The 14,740-nt window shown below is 39.2% G+C and overlaps 1 protein-coding gene across 6 annotated transcripts in view; it reads right to left on the bottom strand.

Annotated features, from left to right (window-relative positions):
* astn1 (astrotactin 1) overlaps positions 1 to 14,740 on the bottom strand; it is a 395,124-nt gene that overhangs the window by 199,508 nt on the left and 180,876 nt on the right. For all 6 annotated transcript variants that reach the window (XM_034138228.1, XM_034138230.1, XM_034138231.1 and 3 more), the window contains one exon: positions 8,654 to 8,781. In XM_034138228.1, the coding sequence (XP_033994119.1) occupies positions 8,654 to 8,781 (128 nt within the window). The remainder of the gene's footprint in view (positions 1 to 8,653; positions 8,782 to 14,740) is intronic.

Below are 14,740 nucleotides of genomic sequence, written 5' to 3'. Positions count from 1 at the left end.
GTTTTAACCTTTCAGCAGAAATGTCAAGTCAAATTCTAATAGAAAAAGTTTGAAGTTCATCCAACAGTGATTTCATACATTTCAGCTCTAGCGTGTTCCCAGGTATATATATATATATATTTCAACCCTCAAACGCGGTGTGAAAAACAATCAGACATTAGATTTACAAACTTTCTTGGCAAGATTGCACATTTCATGGAGATGCATGAAATACAATCGTTAAACCTTGACAGATCTTGGCTAACAAGTGCACACAAAGACAGAAACACATACAGAACAAAATGATAAAAGATATGCCAGTGGCAAGATACTCCTGTGATGTAATTGGCAGTAGTGTAAGAAGACAAATCTTCTCTGTAAGAAAAGAGCCTCATATCATAAAAGTGGATTTTGCCTGGTGCTTTTAATAAAATCTGAGGTTCTGTTATTATTATATTGTGAGGGGTTTTCCATGCTTTCGGAGGATGTCAGGGCTAGAGTACAAAAGGTCCCTATCATATAACATGTTGCTTACAGAATTGGGAGAAGACTACATGAAATAGGACGATAGTGCAGACTTCATAGAGGATTTGTGGTTTGGATAAACTCAAAGAAGAATTGGAGATACTTTGTTCATGTACATCTGAAATAACCTACTTTCTACAAATATAATGTGACACTACCATTATATTATCATAACAAGAAAAATAATGTTGCTATTGCTAAAATATGTTCAATTATATATGTGAATATATATATTTTTTATCACAACAGTTTTGTTTGTATTACCGCTTTATTTATAACATTTGTGATTAGTTACTACAGCATGCTATAGGGTGGGTTTGAATCATGGCAACAAGACTATTTTGTTAAGTTTGAGGAAATATTATGGTTAGAGTTAATACAAAGGTGCAATGATCCCAGGTTAGTGTGAACCACAACCTTTAGTAAAGTGGATCAAAGCAAATGTAAGCACTAGATTTACATTGGGATGTGTGGTATTCTCAAATATAAATGTCACTCATGGGGTACTGGACTGTATAATGGTCTGCAGATTAAAAGTAAATGGCACAGGGCAGAATGTAGCTGTCTCTTGCTCTTTGCGCAAATAAAGAAAAAAATGAACTGAAGCTTATTTGTACCTATTACAGTATTACACAACATACACTAAGGGGATTGTGAACATGGGAGACTTATTATTTGCTCTGTGATTTGTATTGTTGTATTGTTCTTCAAATAAGAAAATACAATGTTGCCCTGATCACCTGGAACCAACCAGTATTGTAGAGATACCCATAACCAGGTTTAATGTGCATTGGTTAGTTTTTCATTGAACAATTATCGATGACACATATTCCAGTTGTTTTGTAAGTCAGTGTACTATATTACATATCGAATTTGGTAATGAACACATTATAATATAGTCACTGTCAAAAAAGACAACCTTCCCCGTGGCAATTTCCCCTTTTCCTCATTAGGTAATCCAACCTTAGATTCAGTATAACGACTTGAGTAACGTATAAAAAATGGCCTCCCAAAATGTACAAACTTCCCAAAAATATCCAGAGCAACACTTTTCAAATCCGTAGGTCTCTTTTGAAACTTCTCTTCTGAGCAACTAAACTCTTCTGTCAGCCAGTTCCCCAAACTACAAACATAAATATGTGGCTTTGATGCCGAACGACAGGGGATCGGCTGCGGAGCCGCGATGACTGTCAGGTCTAACTATTTCACCTTTGGGGTTCTCTGTTGTGTTACATTCGTCTGAACACACAGCCACGTGGTCGCGATGACACCCATTTCAAAGACACAGATGCAATGTGCGCACTGAAGCAGTCATTATATGGCTGCTAGCGGAGGATGAGAAACGGTCAAGCCCCCCTGCTGCCCTTTCAACCTTCACCAATGGATTCCCTTTGCCTGAGGAGTGAAGAGAGAAAGACCTGTCATTCACTCACTTGTTGGCTCCTGCTTTAAAGGTCTCTTATTATGCTATTTTTAGACATGGGTCTCAGATATATACAAATATATAAAAACATGTCTATTTCATTTCATTTCATTTGTATTTGTTCCGTTCATGGTATGCAAAACTTAATGTATAATAATTGTTAACAAAACATGAAAAGAAAATTATATTACCTGCCCCTTTCTAAAAAAAACAAAATAAATAGATGGTCTGTCCTTCATATTTCTTTTTTCACAGCCAAACTTATTCACAGCCAAACATAGCAGTATCTTAGGATAATAAGAGAAACACAAAAAATACTTATTTCCCACTTGACAGTTAACGGAAAGAAAAAAAAACACCAACAACACCAAAACATGATGATGTGTTTTGTTCAAAATACCAAACAGATCATGCATTTTAGACATCCCTCATACCCCTCTATTCCAGCCCTGTTAGAGAAAAGCTGATTTTGGGTCCTTAGCTTGAAAAAAAGAGGAGGCGGCGGAGCTAATGCCTGCTCAGAATTAACCGGCAGCTAAAGTTACATTCTGCCGTGATTAAACTCCATCATGTTCCAAACCACATCAAGGATTATTTCTGAAACAGTACGGAGCTCAAATGCTTTTTCTCTTGCGGGTTTACCACAAGGTGAGTTCCTTTTTATATTTCCTGCTTTTTTACACATACTCGCTCCAGTACAGCTTAGCTCTGAGTGTTAGCGATGCTTGCTAATGTAAACAAAGACCTATTACGTCCAATACACGTCGGGCATTGTTTCTGATAGCAACTTTCTGATAGTGCCGTGGGTCTACATTTCCCATATGACGTGATTTACGTCATATCGGACGCAAATCTGGATCAGCTCCGTTGTACCCCCGTTTTTTTAGATTTGGGTACGGAGGAAAAGAGAGAGGGTTTTGTTTTCTGACACTTTGTGAGTTCCCTGACACACCGGGGACACATATTTATGTATAAAATACATAAAAAAGTGCCTTTTTGCACGATAGGTCCCCTTTAAGCTTGTTTTTCTTTGCTTTTTGTTTTCCACCTATTGTCTTTCCTTCCATCTTTCTTACACTGTACTATCTCTCTTTTCCTTTGTCCGTCTTCTCGTTTTCGCTCCGTTATCTCTCAAGCTCCATCTTAGGGGAAATCTGCTTAGCAGCCTTGAGCATACTTGCTTTCCAATTAAATCAAGATGTATTTGCCTTTCAAAAGCCTCCCTTTCCTCACTCGTTTCTCCCACCGGAATAATTGATGGAGGTCTCTGGCCTCGTGATGAATGGCTTCCAAGCCCGGAGATGAATAGGAAGATGAATGATTTCACCCCTGCGAGGGGCTGGAGAGGGCTGGAACAAGGAGTGCTGACATCGTGACAAATATACTGACCATAGCAACCGAACCTGGTTGAATCAGCAGGGGACGGAGGGGTGGCATGCGCTCATCGCGGCTAAACAGACGTTCCTCTGCCTCTGCACGTCAGTCTACCCCATGGACAATTACCTGAGCTTCGCAATTAACTGCCAGCAGACGAGTGGCGGCGAGCCAGGGCAGGAGAGCACTGCGGTGGACGCTGGTGTGTGCACACTCAGTGGAAATGCGGAGGCCAAGAGAACAGGTGCAGTGAAAGGTGAGAAGATGCCCCGGGTGACTGCATGTGGATGCTGCCACCACTTTCCCGGCCAAGATTTCTAAGCTGAAACAAGTTTTTCCTCCTCCTACACACAACTCGCTGTCATTCTGCTGAGGGGAAGCAAATGTTTATAAGAATAAATCCAATCAGCTTATGACAGGCCATCTGTTTTAAAGGGCCAATAAGTATTGTTACTGCCCTGCAGAACATAATGACCGTAATATATCCATGTGCGGGGTGAGAGAATTGTTGATCAGCTTCAAAGAGTCATGATTCTCCTGCCAGCTGGCTTTTAAAAACTTTGTGGGCTTTTAAAAGAAACGTAATCCCTTCAATAAAGTTAGTAAAGCTAAAAATAAGAGGTTAGGGTTATATTCTATATATATAATATTCTGAAATGGTATTTATGTCCACTTGATGAATGCAAGTCTTCATTTTTCTATTGGCTCAGCTTTGCTCACTGAGTAGACAAAATAATAGAACATATATATGAGTCAATACTCATTTGTAATGTTTATGTTACCTTTGAGGCCTGGCTTCAGCCTGTGTCGGTGAGTAAAAACATGTCATCACCATTTTTTAAAGCCATTAAGGAATGCATGTTTCATACATTTGCAACATGCCATTGTGTTATTTTAAAATGTTGAGAGTAAAATAAGGTGACAAAGTTGTGAAGGTTGTTTTTGTAAGTGTGATTTAGTGACTATAAACTACATAAGGCCCCACTATTAATTATAATAGCCACAACTATCCTTGTGTGACAGATAACTGATAAACAACATTTGAAGGCAGAACAAAGCCTGTTGTGTTATGAGTCAAACAGGGCACACTGCTGCTGTGTAACTGTTGCACATACTAGGAAAGACAATATAATCATGACAATGTTTCAAACTTAAAACATAAATGCAACTGCAAAGATTATTAGTAGTACAATACCTTGAACAAACAGGGAAGGACACTAGTGTAAGAGTATTGTACTTGACTGCATTATATTATGAGCCGTTTGTGTTTTTTACATTACATTACATTACATATCATTTGTTAGACGCTTTTATCCAAAGCGACTTACTCAGTACTGTGGACAATCCCCACAGGAGCAATTTGGGGTGAAGTGTCTTGCCCAGGGACACAACGACATGCTGACTGCAGTGGGACTCGAACTTGCTACCCCCTAATTCGAAGTCCAGCACTCTATCCACTGAGCCACAGCCGTTTACCCCCCGTGTATAAAAATGTGTATACGGCCAAAGTATGAACTCTACTATATTACACATTTGCAATGCCTAAAGCACTGCACTGAGTGAATGCTTGTCAGCTTTCATCAGGCATTTATATGATATTTGCATCATTTCTGACAAGGCGGTGAGACGCTGTCAGTTTACTGTATTGCAAAAATATTAAATATGAAACAGCTTGAGGCTCACGCTATCCACCACCTTAGCAATAATACTGTGTTATGAAGGTATTGTCGGAAATGAAGAGAAGAGAAGTTGTAGACATATTGGGTCTGTATTTATTATTTTGTTGCAACTAAGGCCTTCAACCAAATATCGTGGCATAATGAAAAAGTCTTGCAACATGTTTGTCCAATAAGAATCTAATTTAATGGTATCATAAGGTAAGATTATTTCCCTACAAATCATTTAATTCCACTTTTTGTGATTTTTTTAGGACCATTCATCTGCTTTTTTACAGTCAAGTTATCATCAAGCGACCTTGGGTCCCTTGAAAGGCGCTTTATAAATTCCATTTATTATTATTATTATTATTATCAAGCATGTTTGTGGTAAGACAATTTAACAAAACTGAGTTATCTCCATAAAAACGTCAAACAATGAATCTTACTGAGGAAGACCATGAGACCCAGAAAACTAGTTAGGGGACCTGGAATAAGGAGTGTTTATTTTGGTAACATGTATTTTCCTTTTTTACACCAACATCAAAAACAGGAAATATGTAAAACATGCTGTAAATTCAATATTTCAAGTTAATTCATGTTTTGTTATTAAAGTGGAAGTCGAGGGAAATCCAAATTTAAAGGATTTGTTCTGTTTAAAGTGCTACCATAAGGGGGATACCTTGTTTTGGTTGTATTAGTTCCCTGAACCTCAGTTTTTAGCTTAATGATATTTTGTATAGCTAAAGGGAAGCTGGAGGTTACAAGTTCATTATTTAATTTTTTTATAAGATAGCGGCTACAAAAAAGAAAAGTGAGGGGTGCATATCAGAGATAAATTATTGCAATGCTTAATACTTGCACTGCTGGACAAGAACAATGAATGTAAGCTGTATTTAATACTAAAAAAACATTCACTGCAGCACAGTTCTCCAGAGTACACAGCATGCTTCTGTGGTACCCTGCTGGATGCTTTGAAATGATATTTCAATTCATGATATTATTCTTCAATAAAAGCCCAGTGCTGCTGCCGCCAAGGCCCAACACGGCCACGCAGGAGGAGAAGTGATGCTGCGTCGGCTTCTGTTCCTGCTCCGTGGCTCTCTGAGCCCAGGGGCGATGTAGGGATAAAAAGGTTTGTGAGAAGGGGGACAGGGGCTCAGGGACGTGCCAGCAGAAGTTCCATTTAGATTAGACTGTTTAATGTCCTCTGAAATTTCCAATAAACGGCAGTTGGAACCGCAGCCGCTCTGTTGTCATTTGATTGTCCATCACCTCAGACGTAACCTTGTACAATGTGCTTTTGAATTGCTGCCCTGACTGGCCTTGTATCTCATGCTGTTATATCAACAACAAGCGATAAACCCATCTTGCAGTCTGCTGCTCTCCTCCCTGTAAGTCGATTCAGAGGCAGATACACAGGTGGCTGGAATGAGCCTAGCCAGCAGGCTGTCTAAACCAAGCGTTTCAATGAAATACGCTAAAATATAATGAATGCTTCACTCTCTATTGTAGTGCTCTCTACCACACTCTAAACATGAAGAAAAATGGTATTACTTAAACAAGAAGAGTAGGTGAGGATCTCCTCTCCATTACAGATGCCTGCTCTTTATAAAAGTGCTGCATGTTCTACAGCTTGAATGCCAGCACAGGGAATTAATAAGAGAAACATAATGTTGAGCATCCGTCAAAATGGAGTGGTTTTGACTATCCAACAAGCCGATCAAACATTCCTGGCTATGACTGCTCTGTAAAATGCCCACATTTAAAGCCCAGCGTTGTAAAAACTAAGATAAACAACGAGAGGTCAAACTCAGTAGATAATGAGGCACCCTGATGGACGGAATACAAATCCTTGGCCTTATAGAATCGCTTCAAACAGCAAGCCAAGATTTTCTCTGCTTCTTTTTTCTCCCTGCCTGACTCTGTGTTAATGGCAGCTGTTTCCCGCAGGACGGCTGTATGCTGTTCAAACATCGCTGCCATGTGCTGCACTGGTAATGAAGAGAACAGCGAGATGGCTTCGGATGCCACTGACTAATGAATCACGACACTGGTGGAACAAATCCCCCCCCAGCACCCCCTCTCCCCCACACACTTCCTAGTTGAAATACAATTATATTGCTAATGTTCTACCTGTTCTCTCATTGCATCCATTATTAAGTTGGATGGTGAGCAGAGGATTATGAGCTTCCACCTTTGAGAAATGGAGACAGAATTCATAAGAGTAACAATTATTTTTAATACGGATGTGGGGTAACATACATGCTCTACAAATCCATCGTTCATTCATTCTGCTCTTATCTTTGGATATTTGACAATACTGTATAACGCTGACACCTTACAATGAAGCACATACTCTGGAATGTGGATCAATAATACAAGGCTGCGAGAAACATCTGAATAGAATCACAATCATAAGAATGAAGGGTCGACATTCTTCCCTGTGTGACTTGCCTGACAAGACCAACACTCAAACTCAAAGGCCAGAAAGAACACAAATGTGAAACTACACACTTACGGAGGCCAAATGTTGTAAACATGTTGCTAAAAAACATTTTCCTGACTTGTAACATAACAATTTATTCTACAGCATTTCTATGAATTGTGTGAAAACATAGATGCTGAACTGCTGATGGAATGTGTTCATATTCTCCAATGACCTAAACCAAAACACCTTAGTAAAGTACATTTTTTTTTCCTTCCAAAAATGAAATATCACACCGATTTGAGGAAAGGGATTATTTCATTTTATGCAAAGATGTTTCAGCTGTTGGATGGTTGGATTATAGTAAATTATTGTATAGAATAACTTTGGATCCAGAGCCGTATATATACAATATTTAAGCCACAAGTCCCTTGGTTACATTTGGAGATAGAAAACTAGTTTTGGTTGTATGTTGATTAAGTAACAAGTCCTCTGTTGGGCTTTAATTAACTTTTTTTAACAGCCTTATCTACTGCTCTTACTGTGAGTATAATCATGCGTTAGCTGCTATTAGCAGAAGAAAGATTACTGTAGAAAGAGAAACAAAAGTTTAAAAGAGGAATACCAAGATATGCTCAGAATTAACGTTCTGTAGCTTGCCTGATATGTTAATTTTTAACCTTTTACTGTTAAAAATGATCATTCTGACTCATGAATGAACGACTCATTAAAACTAGTTGTACACATTTTAGACCTAATTTGCAAGAAACAGGGCAGCAGTGGGCTCCACCAATTACCAGGACACCTTGCTTCAACAAACATTGCTTTTCTGCTGTAATGATCATAACACATAATGTGATCCGAAATGTTACTTTTTACTTGGACCAACAAACATGTTAACACTCATATGAGAGACCTGCTGCAATAAAACCCTCACAGGACCAAGAAATAATAAAAACAATGTGTACCTAGACCTAATCGCAACCTGGGTCATGTCTCATTGGAAATGGACACATTAGTCAACCAATTATGATATGCACACCGGGGTTGGTACACTCAACTCACATTGAAAACCTGCTTTAACATTATAAATGACGACTAAAATGTCATAATGTATAATAAGACAATTTCACACCCCATCAGCATTCCACTCTCAAACCCTGAGAAGTTTAATTTTTCTAAGTAATGAAGATATCCGACAGGCCTGTGATGAAGTGCTATCGCACAGCTGTGTGATAGCAAAGTGAACTATGAAATATGATTTCATACCTGTGAGGTATTCTGGGTCGGGAATAGGGTCCGACAGCTCCTCATGGCACTGGACCTCTGTTGGCACCGATGCCACCACCATGCCATCTGGGAGCTGCTGCTCGATGCCTCGGGCAAAGTTCTTCTGCCTGGTGTGATAAGAAAGGAGAGATTGAGAGGTCCCATTTAGAGACAGAAGCACTCTGTCATCCCACATGGGAGAGAAGGCAAACAGATGTAGAAAAGCAAGTGTAATGGATTAAAGGAGAAATTACTTAAAAAACGTGATTGGTTCCGTTTGTACCGACCTCAGGCCAGATTCAAGTCAAGCATACTTCAAATATAAGGTGTCAAAAGGGATAATGTGTAAGGACAACTTACGTTAACATAGACAATCATTGAAACAAATATTCCTTTTGTTGCCATTGGGAGTGGGAATCAGGCTGCTACTGTTCATGTGCACCACGTTTCTAAATGATTGAGGTTTAGGAAAACAGAACAAACGGATAGATCTTTTTCATGTGTCAACAGGGACGTATTTAGGGGCCAACAATAGGTTTCAAGCATCTGGCCCCTGATTTTCAGATCACAAAACCCTAAGGAAGTTGCTATAGTTTTGTTCACATAGTGACCTTTTCAAAGATTTATAAGAACATTTAAAATAAATTAAAAACAATCCAACAAACTGAGCCTAGATAGTATAGATAATCAAAAATATCTTGAATGATGGAAACATGTCCTTCTAACAAAATTATACTTATACTAAACATTGCAAACATCTTTATCGCATCCTGTAACTTGTCTATGGCAATTTTCTTTAGACTATAAAATATCATTATTTCTCCGAAAACACTATTCTCCAATGACAGTAATGTGGTGATAGCCGAACATAAATAAAACTGATGAAAATAAATGAAGAGGATGAATGAAAGCCTGAAGGACTGATTACAAAAATCCTTGAGTGTCATCAGCGGCAGATTGTAAAGCAATATTTTCTGGCACGGCATTAAGGGGAAATCAATACATAGTAACACTTATGCAGAAAAAGTCTCACATAAAAAAAGCCATTCTTCATTATGGGGCTTCTACTGCAACGTGACTCATCTTCAGCCGGAGCCATGATGTCCTCATTTGTCTCTACCAGTGACTCTTGGTTGAACTCACTCATTTGGTCCACTCCATCATTTTCTGTCTCAATGCCAGTTAGGTTCACAACAAGGTTCCGCAACAGAATGGCTTCAATAAATCAGTAAGTTAAGTCACTTGCTTGTCTCAGGACCAAAGCTGATGAGAATATATCTTCATTTTCCTCCACTAAGGATCCATAGACCTCTGCTTATTTTCACACCAGACTCATCAATTTAAAATATACTACGCAACATTGTATATTAGCAATTGCAAAAGGCAGCCAGCAGGTTATTATTTTATTTAATACTCTCACTTAAAGTGGACCTATCATGCTATATTTGAATAATATATTGTAGGGCCATACCTATATAAGGTATATTTATACGTTTTCTTTTTCAAAATACCAAATTCATGCATTCATGCATTTTAGCCATGTCTCATTTCGCTCTATTTTGCTCTCCTCCACCCTGTCTTTGCATGCGCTGCAGCTGACCACGCCCCCCTGCAAAGGAGGGGGCCGAGTTACAAGCGTCGTGTTACCATGCTGTTACCATGCCACGGCAACCTCTCATTCCCCTGATAGGTCAGCTCCTCCGTCCTGATGTCAGAGAAATGTTCAAATCTGTATCAGTCTGTATCAGATCTGTTGCAGCCCCGTTTTTAGAGATTTGGGTATGGAGGAAAAGAGAGAGGGTTGTGTTTTCTGACACTTGGTGAGTTCCCTGGAACACCGGGGACACATATTCATGTATAAAAGACGTACAGAAGTGCATTTTGCATGATAGGTCCCCTTTAAAGCTGTCTTTTTTCCAGGGCCTACTTAGGGAAAACAAATGTCACAACCTCAAGACAATCACACACATTTGACATTTAAGAGTCTTTACGAACTGACGTTTACTAAGTAGTTAGCATTTAGTTAATTGTTTACCAGCTATCTTAAATTGCAAGCTGTCATTAAGACATATAGCCTTCACTCTGCTTTGTAGAGGTTTTAACTGAAAACAGTTACCTCCAAGTAAAGGAAAAGTTCCAGACCGTAAAACCCAAAACAATGAGACGAAGACATAAAAAGCTCTGTTTAGAGTTGAGAGGCAGATTTGGGTATATTTGGGTTTCTAATTGTATGTCACTTTCACATTCTCTTTTCGTTTGACCAGGGATAAATGGATATATTGTGTTAATTATAATGTTGTTCCTATTTGCATAGATTTGGTCATCAATTCCCATAGTAGAAGAAATTCTCTGCATTAAAGACAATGATAGAACAGAAAGTTGGTCCGTAAACTGTGATAGATGTTTCTTTAATTTTCAACTCAAACATTAGTTGATATGTTGAAAAATGTTTACAATGGTCAATTTCAGAAATAATTTAACATTGGCTTCCGTGTGACTGTAGTGAACACAATTATCATTCAACATACCATCATTATATTGTAACCCACTCAGGTTACCAACATGGCTGGACTGTAAAGTACTGCACCAAAGTACTCCAACGAGGAAGAAATATATACAGATGTAGCACTTCATTTCAGACGCCTACCCGTGCGGGTCCGTGATCTGCACGGGGTGGGCCCCTGCTGAAAAGGAAAACCCCCCGCAGGACTTGATACGCCCCCTTGATAAATCAATTTAATTATAATGAAACCAGCTGCAATGGATCATGGATCCACCAGGGGGAGCAGTGATTAAAAAGCTGCCACAGTGGAACTCATGTGAAATAAAAAATAAACAGCTGATAGATCTACAGTAGAGGTATCTGATATAGCGGATATTTGTTAAGATCCGTCACGGATAGGATCATATTCTGTGCTAATTAAGAGACATGTAATAATTTACAAAACATCACCATGTTTTTATTTAACAAAATAATGTTGTTTAATCCACGTTGGTGTAAGTACAAAACCATCGCTATGTTTTTTTGTCAGGAAATGCAGACCGGCTCATACAAACGATTTGTAATCATCATCCTCACGATCATTTAATGCAGGCATCCTCAAAGTCCGGACTCCGGTCCGGATCCGGACCGAACCACAACTGTCTCTGGACTCTGAGCAAATTATACTTTTCATATGTATTATCTGTATTATCTGTGTTATCTGCGAGACATCGCCACAACGCAACGAGTCAAAATTCTCCGCTATGCCCACTGCAAACAGCGCTCTGCATGTACGACTGTTCCACTGTCTGTGTGTGTCTGTCAACGCTTTGGTCCAATCACATTCAGCATCCCGTCAGCGTTTTTTTCCCCCACCAACAGTCTGCGAATCAGAGGCACAGTAGGGCGGGTCTTCGCGGAATGCGGGTAGGAAAAATGCGTGTGTGTTTAAAAAAAAAAAGTCAGAGCGAGAGTTCATCTAGTTGCATCTGTACTGTAGCTAGTAGCCTAGTTTCACCTACCGGGGTGGCAACTGCCACCCTAAAAATAGGCCTTGCCACCCCAGCTGCCACCCCAGTTGGCAGCTTTGTTTTGAAAGAAAAGTTGTGGCTCATCGGACATTTATGAGCGAAAGTCTCTAATGTCCGAGTGCAAGTGAATGCAGCACAAGACGCACGTCTTGTAACCCCTCCCCCAGCCCTGATTTCATTTGAACGGTACGGCGCAAAACAAGAAGCATTCGGACCCAACCAAGTACTGAAGGAATGAGGTATTTGCGGTCTACAATGACAGAGAAGAGACTGTCAAGTTTGGCTGTACTCAGCATTGAATCAAAACGCACTAAAGCTGTTGATCTTAATACTTTTGTGAGGCGTTTTGCTGAACAAGATGGTAATCGCCGTATTCAGCTGTAATAGACATGTCAACTTGATGCTCTGCTCACGGATGAGCATACAAAACAGTTAAGATGATGACCTTACGTGTGTAAATATATTTTTTTCTTTGTGGGGGTCTGCCCCCAAAAAACAGTGTTAAGTCCTGAGAAAGTAAAATAAGACGGTGTGTAAAACTACACTGCCCACTGCCCAGCCAAAAAAAAGTAACCACTTTGATTTAACTAGGCCAGTAGGTAAGGACATTCCACTGGATAATAACTGAAGTATAAAAGAAGACTGAAGTGATGGAGACCATGTTTGAAGGCAAACAAAAAGAGGAAATAACAGGTCAAATCAAGCAAATCCCCCTCTCAGATTCCACAGCAACCAGAAGAACATAAATACTGGCTGGTGATTTGATTAATCAGCTTTGTGATGGAATAAAAAATGCACAGTGCATTTCCTTAGCTGTGGATGAGTCCACTGACACCACTGACAATGCTCAGTTGTTGGTGTTTGTGAGTTTTTATGATGAGGCAAAGGGGGGAGTTTGTTGAAGATGTGTTGGGCCTGACGAAGCTCAGTGGACACACAAGGGGGCAAGACATTTATAAAGCAATAATGGGAATGCTGAATGAAAGACGGTGCAGCTGCCTTTATTCATAACTGTGCAGCTCTTACACTGCGACTCTGAGGGATCAAGCACAGACACAATAACAATGAAAACTGCTGCATACAGATTATTTTTGTTTTTGCAACCTCATGTTAAGAATCTTGTTGCAATTGTTTAAAAGTTTGAATGACCGTAATAAACGGACCTTTGTCTTATTGAAACAATTTTTTTGGACCTTTAAGATTTGTATTTGAGTACCCCTGATTTAATGTATCACATGTTCGCCGAATTGAAATGAATGCACTAATACATGTAGTTTAATCCACGTGAGTTACAAAAATAATCGGTTTGTTTTTATATCACATCCGACCGGAGGAAAATGCAGCACGGCTCTCACTACTGATAATCCAAATCCCACGGGCAAACAATAATATGTACAGTGTTGATAGTTTACTGTATTACTAGTGTCTAATATTACTGCTATAACAATCACACATTGAGTTGTTAAAATCAGACCGTTTTTTTTTTTTTAAACAGTCTGAATGAAACGGCAGCTCTCAGGTGATCAGCTGTGTGTTTACACACCTAATGGCCCATCAGCCATAGCTCTCTCTCCCACTGTTTCCACTCGGACTTCAATACAGCTACACCATTGTTTGGTTTCCATGGTAACGTGTCTCTTTAGTACAACTCTACCCTCTGCTCACTCCTTTCCTGTAAATTAAACTATACAGGTCCAGCCCACACATATGACAGCCTCAGCAGAGAGCTAAGCGCTGTCAGACCGGACCTAACCCTACATGTAACCCTGAAAAGTATTATCATCTGAAATTAATCATTATGTTATTAGTATTAAATACATATAAGTATTTTTACAACTTGTATTTAGAAATACTCTGTTGTAATTATTGATGCATAAATGTGTTCATCCATTCAATGTGGCATCTGCTATAATGGGGTTAATGTATGATATTACTTAATAATACAATACATTATATAATATATGATATGATAATTACATTTTAATTTTATCCATTTCTTATTTCATAGTTTCTCATTATTATTATTTTTATCGCTGATCTTATTTTTGATTTTATTAATCTGTGTGAATCTGTGCTGTCCTGTTTTTCACTCTCACCCCGTTGCTGTTTGAACTACTGAATTTCCCCACGGGGATTAATAAAGGTCCATCTTATCTTATCTTATCTTAAAGTGGACCTATCATGCTATATTTAAATGATATATTGTAGGGCCATACCTATATAAGGTATATTTATACGTTTCTGTTTTCAAAATACCAAACAGATCATGCATTTTAGCCATGCCTCATTTCGCTCTATGTGTTGTTTGCTGTCTACGGGTCTGATTCTGCTGACCACGCCCCCCTGCAGGAGAGGGGAGACGTGCTCTGATCAGCTGCTGGGGGGAGAAAAAGAGATCTCCGTCCTCCGTGTTTTATTATATAGAGTCGTTATTCATTTGTTTTAAAGCTCAATAAATAACAAAGACCTTTGACCGGCACTTTTCAAATTTTGTCCGGAAGATTTAAACTTTAACGGACATCTTGACCGGCGAAAGAAAACCTAACTGAAACTCTGCTGCACGGTCCCCTCGTT

Source organism: Trematomus bernacchii, unplaced genomic scaffold, assembly GCF_902827165.1.
Source record: "Trematomus bernacchii unplaced genomic scaffold, fTreBer1.1, whole genome shotgun sequence".
In the NCBI taxonomy this organism is placed as follows: domain Eukaryota; kingdom Metazoa; phylum Chordata; class Actinopteri; order Perciformes; family Nototheniidae; genus Trematomus; species Trematomus bernacchii.
This window is presented reverse-complemented; position numbering and strand designations above follow the sequence as displayed.